The following is a 23215-nucleotide window of genomic DNA, read 5'->3' on the forward strand; positions in this document are numbered from 1 at the left end:
TTACTAGTACGAGCGAGCAAAGACCTAGCTACCTGGAGACCAAATGAAGACACTCAGAATGTTAATTGAGGGGTTGAGGAGAAGAGCTGATGGACTGTCCAGAAAAGGACCAACGTTCAATTACAAATCAGAAGAGAGGAGGCAGGTCTGAATTCCCACCCACCCCCCCTCTCTCTCTCTCTCTCTCTCTCTCTCTCTCCTAGAAAGAAATAGAAAGTAACTATTTCCAACGGTCTATATTTTCCAACTTGATTTAATTCTGCGAAGGAATTTCCTACAACTGAATATTTTCTTCGGTGGGGTCAACAGAAATTACTGCATGAATGGCAATGCCGTCCAAAGTAAGATTTCCTGCCAAATCTCCCAACTTTTCACTTGCCCAACCCATACAGCTGAGAAATAAACTCTCTTAGCCATGGATTTCCACATCAATTCATTGCCTAGTACGTCAACACTAAAGGTAAGCCCACGTTAAATAGTGCCGGTGTAGCTGCTCACCACCCTCTTCAATGCGTAGCGTGATGAAAAATTTCGCGATGCTTACGAGGGAAATCACCACATGCCATTGGTACCAATGATTCCCACAAGTGATGAAGGCGGTCAACATCTCTCGGTAAGGATCTCACGATTAGCAATCTTTGCAATAAGTTTAATGGCAAAATACGCATATCATTTGTGTTAGTTAGTGTTATGATTAACGCAAAAATAATAACGGAATTAAAACTGAGAAGAAGAAACGAGCACAATTATTTACATGGAGACCCTTGCGGGAAAAATCACAAGGTGTGGAGAAGCGAAACCCATTATAGAAATTCAAAAATTGCAAAAAGAGGTTTTCAAAAATATAAAAGACTCTTTTTGTCTTTGTTTCTTAAAGTGACAGCTTGAGAAAGAGCAATATTTATACTATTGCCCCGAAACCCTAACGTTAGCCTAAGCCCATAAAGAATTAAAGACATACTCAACAAATCTCCACTTTAGTTTGAATTCCTCAAATAGACATAAGTAATAAACAATCTTCTCCTCCCACTAGAGTAAAACTCAGTTTCAGTGAACATTAACCAAATTCATGTAGCTGGGTTGTTTTTCGGCCTAGTTGTTTTGGCTGTTTTTTCCTTCTTTCTTTACGGACCCTTGTCCTTCTTTTGGACCCACGATACTCTTGCACTCCTAATGACACTCTCTAGTGTCATCACCAGTGCATGACCTTTTTTGTAGTGTCGGGCTCCCTTTGCTTTTGTATAGTCACGCTTTAGTTTAAGTCAATATACCACTTACCTTTACCCAAAAAAAAAAAAAACCAAATTCAAGTAATAGCAATAGGCAAGAGCTTTGTCAAAAAATCAACTGGATTATTTTCTATACAAATCTTCAAGACCTTAAATACAGCCATCAACAAGAATGTCTCGATACCGTACATCAATGTGTTTTATCCTCTCACGGTGCATATGATCTTTAGTAAGATGTATAACACAATGACTATCACAATGAACAACATTCACACAATAATTAACACTGAACTCTCCAAATAAGCCTCTTAACTATATACTCTGCCTCTATAGTAAACAAAGCAATAGTATGCTATTGTGACATCCAAATTTCTGCCGGGCTAAGTTTATTAGCAAAATAGCTAATGTCGAGCTTAGATTATTAGAGATTACGAATTGGGAGTTTAATTATTTGGTGCAGTGGACCATTGAGTTAATTGTGGTGGCAAATGCGACTAAGATTTAAACGAGGGACCGTTGGATGTTTGTATTATTATTGGATCGATAGTTTTGTCGTGCGTGAAATCAGTTCAGGATTGAACTACAAAGCGCCCTAAACCACCCTAGCCTAGACCCCACTATGAAAGACCCATTCATTCTCTCTCCTCACTTTTTCACAAAAAATCTCTCCATTTCTCTCTTTTTCTCTCTCACCCGTGAGATCTCTCACTCTCATCTTGTGCCGGCAACTTGAAGGCTCGATGATGGAGGTCCATGAACTTCCCTAGCCTCGAGCTCAGCCCCACCGACACCGCTAACCCACCACTCCCCCTTTTCCCGTTGAGCCGCCTGACGCCAAGCAAGGAAGCAGCGAAGCGAGTTCATTTTCGAAGCAATTCGAGCTCCGTTTTCTTCGTACTTTGATTTGAGACAAGTACACATCTAACCTTACCACTAGACGGTCCGATTATCGTTTATTTTAGCACGGATTAATTACTTGGAAAATAGGTATGTCGAATGAGACTATGCTTGCATGGAGAGGAAAATGCCTTTGCATGAACGATCCGTCGCATGAGTTAATGCCTTTGGGTCATGGGAGGTATGGACACAAGAGTTGATCGTCTTTTTTGTCGTCGAAACGAAGTGAATTGAACTCAGAACCCATGGGTGAGTATTCAATCGTGAGCTTGGGATTGGGGTTAAATGCCCAATTTGTTTTGCATATTGATTCTACTTGCAAGAGTATGTTCCTATGAGTCTAGATAACTTCAATTCAGGGTTGAACTACTTGACACATTGTTGATCGGATGTGAATTAAGGATTAAGCCTAGAAGAAGGTTCGGCCATGAGCATTGAGGGGTTGTTTGTGAAGTTTCCTAGTTCGAATGTCGATTCCAAAGAAAATCTAACTAGCCATCTTTATATGTGTACGTTGTTGTGGTTGTCATTGTGTATCATGGTGTTTGCTGATTGTTTGGTTTTCGCCCGAGTGAATGGTGAATTAGATAGTTTAGTCGATCGGCTAAACGTACTTACTTGCTGGGCTTTCGGGTGACTTCTCATGGTTTAACTATTTTTTAGTTTAGTAGCAAGAATGACAATCTGATACTTTGTATGATGGTGATTATGGATTGGGAAGAGAAACCTTTACTTACTTTCCAATTGTTGTCTTTTGATATGACATGATGTAACTAACTTGCTATATATATACCGGATAATCCTATTTACGCGTGAACGTTTATTTATATCAGATACAGGTAGTGAAACCCTATAAAAGCCATACCTTATAGCGCGTGTCTATTCCTTGACTGCACTTGTGATGGCCTTCTATTTTTTGTATCGTCTCTCGCATGTGCTGTATTATATTATATGTAATAAAATATTAATAGTACACGCTAGTAAGTGAAGCCCTGGGACATTACAACCGTAAAGAAGTTTTTCAATTGACTGCAAAACCGTCGGTAGTAAAGATGTACCCAGTCAAAGACCTCCTATTATCAAGGCTACTAGCATAATCGGAATCAACATATCCTGTAAGAGTTTTACAAGTTCCCCAAAGTCTATACCATAATGTAAGTACCCTTTCAATATCTCAAAATCCACTTTACAACTTGCTAATGAAATTTTTCTGGGCATGATAAATATCTACTTACCACGCTAACAGCATGTGAAATATCGGGTCCAGTGCAAACCATATGATACATAAGGCTACCAACTGCAAGAGAGTATGAAACATGTGACCTATATTTTATCTCCTCATCTATTTGTGGACATAAACTAACCGATAAACTACGGTGACCAGCAAGAGGAGTACTTACTGGTTTGACATCATTCATGCCAAAACAATCTAACACCGTCTCAATGTAGTTTTTTTTGAAAGATGCAATTTTTCCCTTATTCGATCTCGCTAAATTTTCTTGTCTAGGATTTTTGTTGTTGTAACTAAATCCTTCATATAAAATTCTGCTCTCAACTGTGCCTTCAAATTTTGAATATTATATTCATTTTTTGCTGCAATCAACATATCATCAACATAGAATAGTAGATGAATATAAGATCCGTTTGAAAGTTTGCACAGATATACACAATTATCTTATTTGCTCCTACAATAGCCAAGTTGCACCATAAATGAATCAAACCTTTTATATCACTATTTAAGTGATTGCTTCAAGCCATATATAATTTTTTTTTTCAATAAATAAACATGATCTTACTTACCTTCAAACTGAAAACTCTCTGGTTGACTAATATTGATTTTCTCTTCAAGTTCACTAATTCTTCTGCTGTTTCATCCGATGTGGTTTCTATTTTCTTTCGTTTACTGAATAGAGTTTTCTTCAAATCTTGCTGCATAAAAACAGCTAACATACGAACTTGTCATAGGTTGAAACCGCCACTTCCATCAAATTTCTCAATATCCAATTTCATTGTTGAACTTGAAGCCATAACTAGAAGATAAAAAAAAGGGTAAAGCTCTTATACCAATTTGTGGGAGTACGCGAAGCAGCAGCCCAATACCTTTTGCGTGAGGAGATCACCAAGATTGTTATGACTAATGTGGAAATAATAATGAAATTAAAATCGAGAAGAAGAAACGAACACAAAGATTTATGTGGAAACTTTTGCGGGAAAAATCATGGGAAGATGAGAAGCCAAATCCACTATAAAAATTCAAGAATTATAAAAGGAGGCTCTAAAAAAAAATCTGTCTTTGTTTCTCAACCTAATAGCTTGAGAAAGAAACAATATTTATACTATTATCCCAAAACCCTAACATTGGCCAGAGTACATAAAAATTAAAAAAGACACACTTAACAATTAGTATGGTTATGCTATAGGTAAGACCAATGCATGTCATTTTTGCATTTATTTAAGCTATATATTCTACCCATAACGTTTGGACATGTCACGAAATTGGTTGCACTTCATACATCGCAAATAGTATTTGACATCGAAAACAGAAAAGTATCACCACCTATTGCATAGACACCCCGTCAAAATTGGGGAAATAGAAGAATAGTCAAAGAAGGCTAAGGGCCTAGAGACTAGGTTGTGCTAGGAGTCCTTGCCTAGACAGAAAATCAGTATAAGACCTGCTAAGAGTACACTAATATTAAGAAATTATAATATAGAGCTTGACCTGCATCATTACATAGCAGTAGCAAAGGTTAATTGACCCCCTCGAACAGAAGTCGATATGCACCAGGAAATTAGTCTGTGTTAACAATAAATTAAGGGTACTTTATTGGAAGAAAAACTGTTTTAAGAAATTTATTTTCTAATTTTTCGGTGAGTAAATGACGAAAAATTAATCGATCTGCTGAAAACGTTTTTCATTAGCTGAAAACAACAAGTTTACATTGGAGGAACGAGTTCCCTTTTTGATTTGCAAGTCTTTCGGCACCTATTGGAACATGAATGCCAACTGTTTTGAATTAGATGCACTTTTGTTATCAGAGCGGTATGCATTGAACCCGGCACGCTGTTGTGATTGAATTCGGTGTTGTTATTTGGATGGTATCCAGCGGATTCATGCAGGCTTCTCTGATTGGATTGAATTGGTATTCAAGATCTGACATTCGAACATTGTCTTCGAATCATCAGATGCATGTCCCTTTTTGCTTGCATAGAGTTAGTATTTTCTTTTCATAATTAGACTAGTTCCTTTGTGTTGTTTTTTGTTTTTGCTTTTTAATCTTTTGGGCCAAGGGCTGGCCAAGGTCGCCAACCGACTCTTGCTGGCACCGGGCGAGGGCCACGACACCCTTGCCAAGGGCTAATGAGGGCCGTGAAGCCCTTGCCTAGTGCCAGCGATGGTCGTCTACCCTCGCTTGTGGCCGGCTCTTAGCCCCTCAAAACAAAAAAGAAAAGAAATGAAAAATTAAAAAATTATTAAAATTATTGAAAATGTCCACGTTAGTGGCGGTCGAGCCACGTAGGATAATTGGCGCCCACGTCAATGATTTTTGGCCAAAACCAGCCGGATGGACCGAGGCAGCGTTTAGTTCAGTTTTTTCAAGAGGCTTTGAGAAAATGCAAATGGTTTTTACCTTAAACGGCTTTCAAGCAATACAAAGACTCTTTGATAAACTACACTTTGGGAAGATACTTTGAGAGAAATGCCGTTTGGTGGAAATGTGTTGAAAAGTCCCTTGGGTGATTCATTTAAGTTTTTTTTTTTAACTTTTAATTTTTTAAAAATTGAAGAAAAACGTTTAAATTTTATTATTTAGACGTTGAAAATAATGTTAAAGACATGTATAAACAAATTTCTAAATGAAATATATATTTTTTTACTACAAAAACTCAAACGAAAAAATTCACATCAAAGTGGACTGAAAATTCACATCAAAGTTATTCTTCCACCAAAGTAGAGTTGGCAGTGGAGAGGAATGGTGATGAAGTAAAGTCAGCGAGTAGCCATGTCGATAGGGTTTGTTTTTGAAAAGGCGCAAACTTTGGGTTTATATTAAGATTTTGGTGGCAAAACAGGAAAGTGGCGAATTTTTCATTAATTCTTGATTCTAGCATTCAAAAATGCTAAAAGCTCAAGACTAGTGGGGACCTGCCTTGAGCTTTTAGATTTTGCAAGGGTAGCATTCGGCCTAAAGCCCTTCAAAAAACTTGCCAAACAGCCCAAATTCTCCAGAAGTGCTTCAGAGGTATGGAACTCCTTAAGAAAGCTAAACTAAACGCAATTGGAATAAATACAAAATGTTATAATTAAAATGACATAAAAAGGGGTTTATGATTGAGTTGGTACAATTACAATAAATTTAGGACTCTTTTGATTCTGTTTAAATTACCAACTCTTACGTAAAATTATCAATTTTAACTGGTTACTCACCAACTTTTATTTGATTATTTTTAAACGCCAACTGTTCTATTGATGTATGCATATTTTCTTCGGGAGCATTCCAACGTATTAAATTTGTAAATGCTACTAACTTTAATCTGCCAGCAACATTCGCAGATAAATATTGGTAGGTAGTTAAAACATTCGGTGATATTGAAAAAATAAAAAATAAATCTTCATGATTTGTTGAAATAAGAGTTGATAGAACTATATTAGATGATAATTCTTTTTTGTTATATTCTATCTCTAACTCTCCTCACTCTGACTCGAACCCTACACTTGTGATACTAGTGTCCCTACCCCAAATCTCTTTACCAAACCGGCTTAATGGCTATTGGCAATTAGCTGATAATTTAATCGATGAAGAGTTGGTAAGTCACTTAAATTACTATGGGTGAGCAAAGCACGTAAATTTAGACAATTCATAGAAAGTAATTTAAGAGTAATCAAATGACTGTTAGTGGTCCCACACAATACAAGCTAAATAACTTAGAATTATAATAGGGAGCATGTTGAGGGTGTCGGCTTCCATGGAGTAAGGAAACCTTCGTTCGCTGGAATGTTTGCTCATCGGTCGCTGACAGCAACACACAGACGTGGCAGGCCCCAGAGCTGACACGTGGGGTTTCCACAAAGTGAACGTGTACCACAATCCACCGCTCTGGTCGACCTCAAAATTCTCCCACTCCATTTGCAATCTGTTCTGGGGCTTTTTTCCAAACCAGGTGGACAAAACAAAGTAAATACCAAATCGGGTGTTGACTTTTTTTATTTACCAAATCAGGTGTCGCTCGGCAGTCATAATGCCGAGCGACACCCGGCTCGGCCGCCACACCGCCGAGCGGCGGGGGGAAGTGTTGGTCGCCACCCGCTCGGCACTTATAGTGCCGATCGGGCCCGCCGCTCGGCACCAAAAATGCCGAGCGGGTGCCCAATCAGCCCCGCGCCCATCCCAACCCCACACATTGGACACACAACGTAAGATATGTTGGTGCTTTGGGACAAATTTTAGGGGGTGCAATTGTGCCGACAGTGGATGATATGGAAATATCCCCTGTTTACGGAAAACGTCTCTCTCACAGAGAGGGAATGATTCGAGAGTAAAAAGACGAAAAGGGGGTCATTCCCGAGAAGTGAGATTGGGTTGATATGTGAATGATGGAAGCTAAAGGGGCAAAAAGGTAATTTTCGTATGTGCATGCATTTGGACTAGGTCGGGGGTGTCCTCGCACTCCAAAGGGCTAGGTGATTACGAAAATTCACGTGTAATTGACTAATCTTAGGGAACCAAACTCTTAGCTAGGGCTGAAGCTTGAATTCATCCGAACAAAAAAAAAATCACGCGACAAACTAAGAAGTCTCATAAGCAATCGGCTGATTTAACAACCCGTGGATTAAAGGCATAGCGATTTCGGCGTGTCGCGAGAATTCTTATAATTATGTATGTGTATGTAGCCACCGATGTCACACGAAAGCATATGATATTCATGCCTCATGTTTGAATGAGGAGGGGCGCAAAAAATAAAAAAATGAAAAGGCGTTCTCTTGTCGAATGAGACTCTCATCACTTGCATGGGCCTCCGAGAAACCAAGCAAAGGATTACCCAAAAAAAAAAGGAAAAAGAAAAAAAAAGGTCATCAAGACGATTGGCTTTTGACTATGCATGAAAATCAAAGATGGTGCAGAAACTAAGATGCCTCTTCGGCAATTCAAAGAATGGCTTCTTCGGAACATGCAATTTGCAATTTTTTATTTTATTTTAATCATGTTTTGTCAATCAATAGTTACCGAAGTGCTTTCTTGTGTAAGTGGAGCAAAAAAAACATGGCTGGTGAACAAACCGAAAAGTTCAATGTACATGATATTGAAGAGATTAATTTACATCGAAAGGACATTAAGGCGATCTTTTATCTTTTTGGGGGGTTGGTCGAAGTTCATTTTAGTACTTGGAAAGAGGCAAATTTCGCGAGCCGATGTTGACTTTTTGAGTAGACCATAAAGCTCATTAGGGTTCAAGTCATTGTCTAGCTTACGTGGATTGGAGTAATCTCGTATTAAACAACAGATCGGGGTGTGGAGCGATATAAGATGAATTCCGAATACGATGTTTGCTACGTTTTAGGAAGAATCTTGAGGAGATTAGTGACCGCGGAACGACTAGAACCGCTCTTCTTCCCACTTAAAATTTATTAGAAAGCGTAGGGTGGGTAGAGCAAAATAGATGTTGTTAGAGAAATTGTTAGAGAAATGCTTTCAGTTGATGGTTGGAATATATGAAAGCGGGGACAAGAAAAGTCCCGAGGTAGATAGACAATAATGATTTGGGGCTATTGAGGTCGTCTCTTTCCTCATCCCTTTTATGCTCATGGTTTGAGCATTTTCTTATTTCTTCCATTCTTCACCCTTGTCCACTTCTGGTTCTTAGTCCTCCTCTTCTTCTTCTTCTGCCCCGTGGGAGTAAAGCCTTCCCCATTCATGTCGGGTTTTCCAATCTCGGGTTGACAATCCTCGCAGAACTAAAGAACGTCCCCATGGAAAACTACGGTCTCTAGGCAATAGCTAAAAAACAGATAAAAAAAAAATGAGGCCGACATTCCAAATTTTTAACAGCGAGCATTCTCTTGCATGCATGCATACGAGAATGCACATGTATCATTATGTGATGTAATTATAGAAGGTGTGAGGGGCGAACTTACCGGTGGACAGCGTATTCCTTACAATCGTCACAATAGATCAAAGTCTCCTCAAAACCAGTATCTCCGCATTGGAGGCGCATAATCGCCCGCACGAACATAAAATCGGGGTAGACCTCAAACCTTATTTGGATTTTTAGGCATTTAAAAATTTACGGCCATTAAAACCGATCAACCTAATTCTCACAAAATGGAAACCGAAATTGTGATGGTTGTGAAAAACAGCGATAACGAATGAACCTTTACGAGAAATTAGCGACGAAAAGTGTAGGACGGCCGGAGTATGCGTACCATTTCCTTCGCTGGATTCACCGCCACGAACGTAGAATCCCCGTCCCGGTCGTGGCAGGGGGGTACTCGCCGCGCTCGGCGGCTCGGTCTTGTTGGACGAGAGAATCCATCCTGTCCTTCCTTTTTTTCACGAAGCACTTAAGAATGAGAGAAAAATAACCGGGACTAACTTCGTTTTTGCGCTCCAACTTTGAATTCCTTCCCGTCCACTTTATATTGCGAGATTTGGGGGAGGCCCTCCCGGCTTTGCAGCCCGTATTTGGGGGAGGCCCCCCCCCCAAATACGGGCTGCGAGAGAGAGAGAGAGAGAGAGAGAGGAGAGAGAGAGAGAGCGAGAGAGAGAGAGAGAGAGAGAGAGAGTGAGAGGGAGAGGTCATGTTACATTATTGGCATAGAATCGAGTACTTGGTTGGGGGGCCTCCCCCAACCAAGTACGTTAAAGTGCCAATAATGGCACTGCATGAACAAAAATAAATAAAGAAAAGCAAGACGTTGCGGTGCCAATAATGGCACCGCAGCACTTATTGGAGGCCTCCCCTACACCTTATTGTGTGTAGAAGTAGCTTCCGTTGCGTCCGCACACGGGGGGCGTTGCAGAGCCATTCACGGGTTTGATTAATTCAGTTTGAATTATTCTCCAAAAAAAAAAATTACACATGTAATATAAAAATCAACTAAAAAAATGAACGTAATAAAGATGATCGTTGAGCGGTATTATAACATTACAAAAGTGTCATCAAACTATTTTACATAATTGACACAACCGGCATCTAATCCCGGGCCGATCCGTGCGCACATGTTTGCCTGTTGTGCCCCGATTTCCCGCAGTTCGTGCAATGGTTACGCGAATCGCCTACGCTCGGGGTTCTCCAATCCATCTCATTACGTATCCGAGATGCACGAGGCCTTCCTTTCTTCCTAATACGCCTTGGATCCGGAACTAATGGCAACACATTAGCTTTATCCCAGTAGTCATGATGCCCTAACGGATGAAACATCTACCGATAGCATCGAAGGGTTTTGTCCAACGTATAACATTCATCTACGAACCCAGTGTAATCAATTGCATGTAGTTGGCATACCGCAATTACGTGGGAATAAGACATTTTCAACTGTTCAAATTTTCCACATGTGCATGTTCGCTCGTGCGGATGCACTTTGTATTTGTTGCCCCCGGATCCTCTAGTTCTATCACGTGCGGTTTTCACTTCGTAAATCCCTCTTTCGTAGTCGAAACATCTTACCCGATGCCTCTTTGCCTTTTCGCTATTTTTGTAGAGCGTTTCACCCGCAATTTGCGTAAATTGCCATTGGTTGGCCTTTCGCATCGTGTACATCGTTCTCCTCATGTCAAAATAATGAGACAATTGGTAGAATATCTTTTCCACCATGGCTGTTATTGGCAAACCACGAACGGGTTTCAGCATCCCGTTGACCGATTCAACCAAATTTGTGGTCATCGATCCATATCTCTTCCCTCCATCATAAGTCTTTGTCCATTTCTCCCTTGGAATCTGATCACACCATTCAGCTGTGGGTTGATCGACCTCCCTAATTCGGCTCATGATGAAATCGAACTTCCGTCATTGATTCGCGTAAGCTGCACATTACAATAATAATCAGTATAGTACATTATAGTAAAATTTTGTAAAAAGTTTTGAGGTGGGAATTCACAAAATTCAACGTTTACCTACCATTTGAACATGTTTTATCCCGTCGGCATTTTTGAAATATTTTTTGTAGTTGCCGACAATATGAAGAATGCAATATCTATGGTGGGCATGTGGAGGACGCCACCGTGCTGTCTGCATTGCTTGTTGAATCCCGATATGTCCGTCCGATATCACACAAATATCATCCCTTCCGGTGACATATCTCCGCAGCATATTCATAAACCACCGCCGATTGTCAACATTTTCCCTATCAACCACAGTAAATGCCAATGGGAAATTATGATTATTCCCATCAAGTGAGGCCGCACAAAGGAGCGTTCCTCGGTATTTTCCATATAAGAAAGTATCGTCGACAAATATAACAGGCCGACAACTTTTGAAACCTTCAATTGTTTGCCTAAAAGTCCAAAACATGCGGTCGAAAACCGTGCAGCTCTCATCATCAGCCATGCGTCCCTCGATCACGAAATGAGAACCTGGATTCTCTTTCATCATTGCGTTCATGTACCTCCTCAACCTACCATATGACTCATTCCATCCGCCAAATTCTTTGGCAATCGCCAATTGTTTGGCCTTCCGGATTTTACGGTAAGTAGGTTGGAAGTTAAGCTTGTCTTGAATCTCCGCCATGATCGCCTTGATTTTGATATCTGGTTGGGTGGAGACCATTTGTTGGATGAAGCTGCATATGTACATTTGATCGAGGTGCAGATGATCTACGGATGCATGTATATTCTCGCATGTATGTGGGCCATTATATTTACTTATTTTCCAAAACATGCCACCCACTTTTGTGATCGCGCGGAGCCTCCAACTACATGGTCTATTCGGATTACCACACTTGATGACATATTCTCTCTTCTTCGTGGTATCATAGCAAAACCTATGATTTCTTCTCATTGAGTACTATTTGATGACTAGCTGTACCGCATCCCGTGATGGAAAAAGCTGCCCAACAGCAAATTCGTTCGACGGATCAAATACCGTACCGCCCGGCTTTGCTCTTGTATCGTCTTGCATCATATCAAAGTCGATCTCCGAGTAGGGCGGTGGATGTACCAATGGCTGAATGGGGTTACTATACTGCGTGTTATAGTAACTCTCCATATTGTCAGATTTAACAGCTTCGGCATCACTATCATCACTGTCTATCCAACTATCATCGTCTTCATCGCTAGCCTCATCATGGTCATTATCATCATTATCACCATCATCATCATTATTATCGTTATTATCATCGGACTCACCCGGTCGATTACGCACAACATCTTGTCCTTCTTGTTCTTCTTCTTCCGCTCCTTCTTGTTCTTCTTCTTCTCCTTCTTGTTCTTCTTCTTCTGCTCCTTCTTGTTCTTCTTCTTCTTCACAAACATTGGACCCTTCCCCCGTATGGTAATCATGTATCACCCGGTGTTCATCTACAATGACATAAAACACTACAAACCCCATTCCAGCAGTCTGATTGGCAAATTGCTGGATCATCCGAACAGTATTATCATCACGCACGTCCATTATATCATACACGACAAACCCTTGTGTGACATTTGTGTATCTATAGATGATGCTATGAATGTACCGATTTCCGGTAATATTCAACGCGCTCTCAATCGTAGCACGTAATGCATCTAATGTCCATATGTTTGCAAACGCGAACCAGGTGGATTCTCCGCCTTCGTAATCAGCTCCATAATCTTTTTGCACTATTCTTCCTCCCCAATGCAAAATCGCAACAAATGTAGACGCCATTCTGCTAAAGAAATTATAAATTATTTGGCGGCTACATTTTACGAAACATTACAACAACCAATATATCAAATGAAAAAAACATCATTCTATAGCCATAAACATTCTGCTAAAGAAATGTTTACAAAATTAAAATTTAATGAATTTTAAATATTGTAATTATTTCACGTATAAATAACAACCCAAAAAAATAAATCTATACTTAAGAAACTGTAAAAAATAGGTATAACAAAATTAACCTCGAAATATCGATGGAGAGCACGTGCCGAATGAATATTTCTTAATTGCCAAGACAATGCACCGAGCAACAACGTTGGCTTGGCACGAAATCACAACTTCTGGGGAAAAAAATTTCAGAAATTAATTTCAATATGACGTAGATATTAATAAAAAATATAAAAAACACACATCGTAATATACACTTACTGAAGCAACAGAGAGGGCAACAATTTCTGAGCCCGGGCAACCGAGAGGGTTTTAGTGTGAAATAGAGGAAGTGCGAGAGTTGGAACACGAGAGAGGGAAAGCGCAAGAGTTATATGAGAATGCGAGAGTAAGAGAGAGGGAAGCTTTAGCCGTGCTTTAAACACAGTCGAAGAGAGGCCGTAGCACCCGTGAAGGTGCTTCAGCGCGAATAATGGCGCCGCAACACATTCGCAGATGCTGCAATGAGTGAGGGCCCCCTCCTACAGCTACAATAATGGCGCAGGGGAGGGCCCCCCGTTTCCGCCGCCATTATGGCGCCGAAAGGGGGGCCCCCATACCGCAGCGCCCGTGGCGCCGCAGAGTGGGGAGGGGGCCGCCCCCCATACTGCCGCGCCCGTGGCGCCACTAGCGTTGCAGGGTGGGGGCCCCCTCCCCCACGGCGCAGACCACGCCGCAGCCGCGTGGGGAGGGGGGAGGCCCCCCTAGGCCGGCAGCCTGGTGCCGCAGCCCTAGGGAGTGGGTTGGCCCCCACCCCCTTATCTTGCAGCGCCATTATTGGCGCCGCAGGCCATAGGGGGAGGGGGCTGCCCCTCCACATGAGCTGCGGCGCCAATAATGGTACCGCAGCCGTGGGGGGCCTCTGCGGCACCTTCATGGGCGTTGCAGAGTGTCCTTCGCCTCTGCTTTTTTAAGTAGAGGCGAGTGCTCTCATTTCTCATCATCGACTATATTTCTTCGATTGCTTACTCAACTCTCGTGCTCTTCCTCGATTACTTACCGAAGTTACGAAATTTTAGCATTCTTCACAATTCTGTTGAAATGGCACAGAGGAGTCACATTCAGCTAGGGCCCGAGAATGATTCACTACTTAGTGGACGGGCCCGACACGTATCACAAGCTTTATGGGACACCGAGGTAATTGCGGAATTTAGCATGTTAACTGTCATTTGTCACGACATTATGAAAATAGTCACTAATAGTTGATGTGACAATTTTGCGGATACCGCAACCGCAGCTTCTTAGATGTCAAAGAGCGGCGCAACACGTAGGTGAACTTGATCCGCGAATACTCCCTTATCTGCAAGATTCGGGATTTTACGGTGTTTATAAAATGGGGTTTGTCCAGCTTGATTGGCATTTGATTACAGCATTGGTCGAGCGATGGAGGCCCGAGACCCATACCTTTCATATGCCGGAAGGTGAAGTTACGATCACGCTGCAGGACATTGCGATGATTACGGGGCTTCCTATCGAGGGACTTGCTATTATCGCCCCTACTGATTGGAATTGGGGCCATCTCTGTGATCATCTACTTGGTGCTCGGCCAGCTCAACTGCGCGGCACACAAATAAATTTAAGATGGTTGAGTGAAAACTTTCACCATCTTCCGGAAGATGCCGATGAGGTCACTGTACTATATCATGCTAGGGCATTCGTTCTCCGCCCGATTGGAGGATATATTTTCGCGGACAAATCAGGTGCTCGAGTTAGTTTGCTATTTCTCCCACTATTAGCGAACATCGAGGCCCCTACACAGTACGGTTGGGGTTCAGTAGCACTAGCATGGTTGTATCGAGAGCTATGCCGTGCAACCGATCCAAACGCGAGGCAAATGGGCGGTGCCCTACATGTACTCCAGATTTGGGCGTGGGAGCGTTTCAAATGTGTCTCCCCCGGTCCGACTTCCGCTGCTCCTTTCCCGGATGCACCTTTCGGTAGTCGGTATGTCATGTATTGCCTTTTTTCATTTCGTGCGTCATTAATTTTTTTGCAGCGCGTATAGTACATGAAATCTAAAGTTTTATGTTTCTGCACACTGAGTTGAGGCCGAACTACAACCGACGTCCCCACGCATACCGTGACACATCTGCGCTACCAATTTGATCGAATGGGGACCGATGATGTAAGTAATGATAGCAACGAGTGGGTTCAATATAATGTTAATCTTTAAATTTAGCTTTGGTGTAATTTGATATATTTCATTACGATAACAGATTATTTGGGAGCCGTATGACGAAATTGAAGAAGAGGTACCGGATCATCGCTTTCACGGACAAAACTATTGGAGGGCGAAAGTCCCACTCATCTGTCACTGGATAGTTGAGTGGCACTATCCGCACCGTGTACTTCGGCGGTTTCGGTTGCAGCAGCCAATACCTAAGAATCCTCACGATCATAGTGGCTTGCATGGTCTTGATAACACGCCACCGAAGACCGATTGGGAGAATAAGCACAGACAGTGGATCGATTTGTGGAACAGACGTGCCGAACGTATAGTGCGGGGTAGACATTCAATGGAAACACTCCACTTTCATTCCGGATATATGGAGTGGTTCCGTCGACATACAAGGAAGTGGATTTCTATTGCGGGAGCTGCAATGGGTTCAACGGTTCGTGCATTTTAATTTCAATTTATTTCACTACTTATTTTAAGTAACATAAATTATTGATATATTGATAACTTTTGTTAATTTTGATATCATTACTAGGGTGATGGGGTCGAGCAGATCGTACATATCATGGATTCGGTCGGTCCATCTCCTCAAGCTTGGGAAGAAGTGAGGACAATAGCTAGGGCAATGTTATATGCCCGTAATGAGGAACGGCGGCTAACAATGATGCCAGTACCTCAACCAGCAACTACGGCAACACCCATTGGGCCGGACGAGGAGGATGACCCCCCTGAGACTGTTCACCCGACCCGGAGAAGTCCTCGAGCTCATACATATGATGATGTCGTCCCATATTCCATGGAATATCATACAACGGATTTCGCTCCCGAGTTCACTTCGGGGTTCAGCCAACATTTCGATGCGGGGTTCACCCAGGTTCACGGAACATTTGATGATCAACATCCGGAGACTCCAGCTAGTTCTCCTTCGGAGTATGGACCCGATTTCTCTCATTCTTATCCAGTCCCTCCTACATAAGGGTATGACATATTTTCACAAGATATGCCTTCGTCATCGAGACATCCTACTCGGTCGGACCCTCGTTCTCGTCGGTATGACACTAGGCCTCCCGATCAACGGAGACAACCTCATTGCGGAACAGGAGGTCATGTAGGAAGACGACATCGTTAGTACATGTAATTGCAATTAACTTGATATCTATTATGAAGATTTCGTGTTTTTGTATATCTTATGCAATTATATGTCGTGTTTCGACACGTATCCATTTTTATTTATTTGAAGAAAACACCAAAAAAATAAAAATAAAAAACCACGGAAACGGTGCCCATGGTAACACAAATACGCAATTTTTTTGTTCATCACTAAAACCTTCAAAATTGACCTACCACCAAAAACCGTAAACCCTATGCATCAAAAGGGGATGGTGGAAGAAAAACATTAGATGGAGCAATTTTAAAACACTAATCTCCATTCAAGAAGATCATATAATTATTCAAGAAGATCATATGATTATTGGAGAAGCTACTTTTCTACGTTTCTCCCCGGTTTAAACACACGTCAGAAGTTTTCCAACAGGCAAATTTCATGTTCACTTTTACCCGGCAAAAGTACACTTTTAGTGTCATAGTTGTGTATGAAGATTACTTTAGTGCAAAAAATTTCAAACGGATTACTTTAATACTAAGTCGGAGACAAAAGGATCGCTTTGGTACCTCCGGCAAAAAATTTTCGGTGAAAATTAATACGTGCCTTGAGCATTTTCTCCTTTTAAATTTCATCCAAAAGGAGCTTTTGGTGATCAAGTCAGTAAATCTTGTGGAAAATTATGTGAATTCTGTCATCAGATTGTCTCGCGATGAATTGTGAGGACTATAAAGAAGTGACAGTATTTTAGTGACTCAAGTGTAGTTGTAATTTTCGTTTTGTCGCTTGATTAATGGTGAATCATGTGCTGCTCCTCATGGAGTATGTGTCACCAATCGGATCGCGTAAATCCAGTGTCCGATATATTTTCTTGTTTTTTTATTATTGTGTTCGATTGCTTTTTTTTTTTCTTTTTTTGAAACAACCGTATGAATAGCTTCAAATTAACTTGATCAGCGGAAAAAGAAATGAACTCTCATTTTTGCAGAGATATTATCAGTCCGTATTTCCTTTAAAGTAGTATATATATATATATATATATATATATATATATATATTTAGGGGGTCAACCCTCAAAAGATTCTATGCATGTTTCTATCCAAGATGAAATCACCGATCCAACTACCTTGGCGAAGTCAAATTCCTATTTTGTTTCCCAATCAATGTTCGAGATAATTTTGATGAAATGTCCCGATACAATTTATCCTTAAAAAAAAAATATGAATCGGGTCGGTTCGTTCTCTCATAATTATTCCAAAAAGAGCTAAAGACAACATATCGTGCGGACACATATATGAGCTCAACTTGCATCTTTCCAGCAACTTCATAGGATGAATGCTTTGACCAATGAAATTAATAAATTAAAAAAACCAATCGATCCCTTAAAAAAAATATAATGCCTACTCATATAAACACTGGTAGATGATAGTTCAAAGTAACTTACAAAATGCATAGAGAGTGTACAGATATACTAATTATGTTTGAGAGTGACCACGGAATTCTTTCGTCCCGTTCAAATTTACAACCCTAGAGCAAAGAGGGAAAATCCTTAGCCAGAAAGTTACAACCGTCAAGTTACGCCGCACCATCTTGTGTCCAGTGCTTCTTGTGAATTGGTATCATAATTTGCATACAAACAATTTTGACTCATCATCAATATATTTGCAAGTAACGCTATCTTACATTTGATTCAACGATAACAATTGCAGCTAGCCATTTCAAGTACGCGAAACACGGGGTTGACGCTCCGGACCAGGAGAAACTCACATACAGCTACAGCTGGATCGAGGGTGACGCCCCGATGAACATATTCGAGAAGATCTCGTATGACATCAAGATCGAGGCCAACCCCGAGGGAGGGTCCATATGCAAGAACAGGGAGCAAGTACTACGCCACTCGGTAACATTCGGTTCACCGAGGAGCAAATCAACGAAGGCAAGGAGAAGGTCTTGGGCTTGTTCAACGCTCTTGAGGGTTATCTCTAGGCCAACCGTAATGCTTGCTAAGAATGTCAGACGTATGAGGTGATCACCGTCTATTACCACAAGATTGTCGATCTTATCATGATGTCTCTCCTAAAGGGTGTGTGTCTCTTCATGGTTGTTCATTTTTAATCTTGGGTTTATGTTCAGATTAAGGAGCCTCGGGCCCGCCCCGTAGCAAGTCTCTGAGATCGTTCTGTTGTTTTGAGTATTTTGAGAATGGTGTGATGTCAAAAAATAAATACGAAGGAAATCCTCTTTCTATTTTCGTAGTATGCGCGTAATTTATTATTCCTTAATTTGATACGTGAAAACTAAGGAGGGAAAACGTCAACCGTCAAAAAGCAACATGCTCTTTATTTCTAAAATAATTGGTGTTCGCACTATCATTATTTGGATAGTATATGACACCTCATTTAACAATTTATTCTACAAAAGAATAAATCGTTAAGTACTTAGCTTATAAAGAACTGGCTAGGTGTTTGAGGTCCCGTATGCTCGATACTTAAAACTCCAATTCGTTTGCACCTTCTTAATTACAATGTACCGAATAATCGATATCAATTTCGTGATCAATCCAATTTGCCTACTTAATTAATTATGATTAATACATACTCTTCCAACAACTCTGTCATTTGGATCAAATGAAATTAGCGCATGCCATGCGAAGTCAATCCAATTATAGACAATATGAAAATGATAGGAGTGTAGTGTTGTACATTTTACAATCTAATTCGTCCACAAATTGTAAAATGAAAACTCATTGACCATTTAGCCGATGCCTTTTTCTTCCCCAACCTTGACCGCTTTCATGTGTCAGATAAATTATTTCCTAATCATTCACTCTATAATACAAGTCCTATTTCTACCATTGAACGAATCCAAATATATAATTATTTATGATTTGTTTTATTTCATGAAGCCGGTCGGCACTTATAGTGCCGAACGGATCGCCGGTCGGCACTAATACTGTCGAGCGGCAGTCCGTTCGGCACTATAAGTGCCGACCGGACTTTGTCCGCCAGTCCTCCCGACCGATCGGCGGTGTGACTGCCGAGCGAGTGTCGCTCGGCACTATGATCGCCGAGCGACACCTGATTTGGTAAATAAAAAAAGTCAACCCCTGATTTGGTAATTGTTTTGTTTTTTACACCTGGTTTGGAAAAAAGCCCTCTGTTCTGCATGTGAGTTCTAGCATTTTCAACTTCTTCTCAGGGCGGCGACACTGGAAATGGGTCAAGGCCAGGAAGTCAAGACCAGAAATGATCCCCAAGTCGAGATTCAGGTTCTAGACTTGCTTTGTTATTTTTCAACTGTCCATCAAATTGGGTTGCTAGTTGGCGGCGGAGGGTAGGTGAGCGAGTGAGCTTGTTGTTGGGGTTGTAATTACAGGAAAGAGGGGAGATCTTCTTCTTCTATAGGCCCAAGGTGGAGAGAGAAGCGGCTCACAGCGCCGATGACGTGCAGCGCCTTTACATTGTCCTCCGTCCTGGGTCCGGCAAGAGGCCCGTCGAGGAGAAGCAAGATCCCCACTCCGGCAAGGAAGGCTTCAACCCCAGTTCCCGCGGCAAGGCCACAGTGGAAGGTGGCCACGGTAGCCAGGTAATGATGGTCGCAAGAACTGCGACCCAACAAATTGTCTATGATCAGCTCGCAATATCACAGGCTCTTATTGAATGCCAAACGCAGGAAGTGAACATCGAGAAGCAGGCACTGTTGAGGTTGATAGTGTTGGGGAAGAAGAGTCTTCCGGACCCAAGACAGCGGGGCCGACCTTACTGGGGATTTGTGGAGATGGTCACCACCAAGATCGGCGATGTCAAGTCGGCCCTTCAAGCAGGTCCTCCCTGTCTCTCTCTCTCTCTCTCTCAGTGTGTGTTTGTGATTCAATTGGATACTACGTCTTCCTTATTGCAGAGGAGTACGACACTTCCACGAGGGGACACCGCCACAAGCCGGCGGCCAGACCGTTGGGAGAGGGCGTGTACCGCATACTTAGACACAAATCGAGCGGGAGGAAGGCGCATACGCATCTCATATACAAGCTCGAATTCCCTCCAGAAGGTGAGAAGCAGGAGACCCAGGAGTCGCTCAACGTGGAAAGAGAAGGATCCTTCCTCATTCAGATCAAGAACCCCGACCAGCATGGGGCCGGCCCTTCCCAGTTCGGGGGACTCCAGAGCAAGCGCAAGGTGGTGTTCCCCGCCTGCCTGCAGGGACAGTTCGGGCAGCGGAGGTTCATCCAGGCCGATCCGCCTGACTTCCTGAACTACGAAGGGTGCGAGTTGCTGCTGATATCGGCATCGGACGACATAGAGGAGGAGCTGGGGTTAGAGCTCAAAGGGGAATGTGAGGGCGATCCCTCCTGTTCCGATCTGCTCAAGACGTTCGGGGAAACTGCACCCATGGATCCCCTCTTCAGGGGCACGTGGGCCTGAACTTCAACCTTTTTGACACTTTTGGTCTGTGTTTAATCAGGAAACCCTCGTTTCGTGTTACAACTTCAGTTGAGTATGTGTAATATATTTGATTTTTGATCCCCCCAAGGCTAATCTTGCAATTTAATTTATTTCATCAGACCAAATGGCTCTAAACATACTCGGAAATGAAAGGGTGATTCCACGGCCTAAGTGGTGGAATGGCAGTTCTATGGAGATTAAAATTCCTTGTCTTTATTACAATTTCTCAAATTCAATCGTAACTGTGTTTATTTTCAAAAAGTTAGGTATTGAATTGGCTAAAGCACTATATGTTTACGATTTTTTAGACAATTTTCTCTATCCAAGTTAACAATGGCCCTTGGGCGATGCCGACTAAATGGTCGTGCTCGGCTTCCCGAATCGCCGAGTAAAGGGTCGTGCTCGACTGGGCCCATTCGGAGAAGGGCCTAAGCACGGGGTCAAGCCATGCCGTGCTTGGCCCGGCAGCAAAATTGCATACAGGAGGAGTTAGTAGATTCGACCTCCTTGGGATATCAATGTCGCCGGAGAGTTTGCCGGGCCTCGAAAAATTAGTGATACAAAGGCCCAGTTTCTCTCACTCTGAGTTGGAGGTATCAGTCTACTTCAAAGACAATGTATCTCTACAAGAAAGCTTTAAATTCTCTATTTTTTGTTACCTAGTGTTGACACAAAAAATAATTTGGTCGTCAATAAGCATATGTCTAGCCCGTGATAAACACGTGAATGACACATGAGTACAGGCGATCACGTGAATTTTGCTACATGCATGCCAATCTATCAATGAGCACAAGGGTTGACATGTGCAAGTGACATCTATATTCATAAAATACCATATACTCAATTGCCAAAAGACGAGGATGAATAATTGGCAATTACCAATATGAGCATTGGTGACGAATATTGAAAGGACACTTGCCATTCTAAAATTCAAGATAGACGAGACAGTTGAAATCATGGCCACATGTTTTAGAGGGAGCAATTACCAATGAGAAAGAAGATCGTGGAGTAGTTAATATACAGCAAACGCAATCGCCCGATGATGTGGGTACAAAACTTGTGGAAACATGAAAGCAATTGATAGAGATTTCACGAAGAGATGAAATCGCTGGAAACCGTCAAAGGCAATTACGATAAGACCACTATAAATAATGCCAGTCATCCAACATAACCTCCCCGTCCCCAACCCGGGGACAAATCACTCAAATTTATCTTTATCATTACTTTTTAGTATCATACTTTATCTTTTGTAATTGTAGCTTCTAGATTTGCATCGACCGGCGTGTCTTTATCTTGAATATTGTGTCGTTGATTAAATTTCAGTATAATACTTGTCGCAACCTAAAAATCAGATTAATGGATTATTAGATTAATTAGATGACTAACCTAATACGGACTCTCCCAAGCCCTACTAATTCGCAACTTCGATTTGTTCGGATGATTTATAGTTTGGAGTGGCGACTAATCATTTTGTGATAGGTTGATTAGAAATTTAAATAAAATAGCGAGAGAACTATTTCATTTCTATGAATTAGATATTGTGAGTTCGAGGACTTGGTTACATTAATTAATCAAAGTTAATGCCCTTTTATGAAAAATCCTAAGTTTAGCAACTCAACTCAACTTGAATTGATTCACTTCATGTTTAAAAGGAGGGATTTTTTTGGGTTTTTGCATTTTTTAGTGAATGTATGAATGACATGTGAACAAGTATGCAATCAATTAAACTAAACATGCAAGGACCACTTAATATGCCAATATTTCATCTAACCTAGACGACATGCAATTTTAGTTTAACTAAACATGCAAGTTTAAGATTAACCAGCCTAAGCATATAGTCTAAGTTGACTATCCTAATATTTATGATCCTAAAACATGATTTTCCAGAAAGTGCTTAGAGCGTTTCGACAGGAGAATTACCGGTTCTTATTTGACTTTGAAAGATCAAGACCTTCTTTCGTTCCAGAATTGTGTGAAGCTAATTGAGACGAAAAAGCAAAGGGGAAAGTCTAGGTAGATGAAACCTAAAAGTCATTTATGCAGGGCTCTTCTGTATTAATGATTTAATAAAGAGAAACTTTCATCAAGTTCTGTCTTCATAGATGCCCTTGATTTCCAGCTGCAGGTTACCACCTTATGGCAATACATAGCTGAGGCCTCCAATTCCAGTTCGCAAACTCTGAATTCGAAACTAGTTATTATCTTCATAAGACTATCTTACCCATCTATCTACGGTAGATTTCAAGAGATGAACTATTGATATTTTGAAGTAGGGGAGTGTAAAATTGATTCTCGCTTGCCCTTATGATTAAAAATTATTATCTCT

At 41.4% G+C, this 23215-nt stretch overlaps 1 protein-coding gene and 1 long non-coding RNA gene across 3 annotated transcripts; one reads left to right on the forward strand and one right to left on the reverse strand.

The window, feature by feature from the left end:
• Window positions 1-493: 493 nt before the first annotated feature.
• Window positions 494-6710, reverse strand: LOC125314493. Its single transcript, XR_007197965.1, has 3 exons — window positions 6582-6710; window positions 2149-2150; window positions 494-504 (listed from the first exon to the last, which is right to left on the reverse strand). It is a non-coding gene; the product is annotated as an uncharacterized LOC125314493 (long non-coding RNA).
• Window positions 6711-19601: 12891 nt separating this feature from the next.
• LOC125314480 lies at window positions 19602-21088 on the forward strand. 2 transcript variants are annotated; one of them, XM_048276855.1, is made up of 4 exons: window positions 19612-19715; window positions 19823-20032; window positions 20120-20270; window positions 20348-21088. In XM_048276855.1, exons 1-4 carry the CDS (start codon window positions 19662-19664, stop codon window positions 20866-20868), a joined length of 936 nt encoding a protein of 311 aa, XP_048132812.1. In that variant the 5' UTR covers window positions 19612-19661; the 3' UTR covers window positions 20869-21088. The 2 variants fall into 2 exon arrangements, with proteins under 2 accessions (XP_048132811.1, XP_048132812.1); XM_048276854.1 differs by having other exon boundaries at window positions 19602-19715; window positions 19823-20270.
• Window positions 21089-23215: the final 2127 nt, after the last annotated feature.

Source organism: Rhodamnia argentea, chromosome 3 (assembly GCF_020921035.1).
Source record: "Rhodamnia argentea isolate NSW1041297 chromosome 3, ASM2092103v1, whole genome shotgun sequence".
Lineage (NCBI taxonomy): Eukaryota > Viridiplantae > Streptophyta > Magnoliopsida > Myrtales > Myrtaceae > Rhodamnia > Rhodamnia argentea.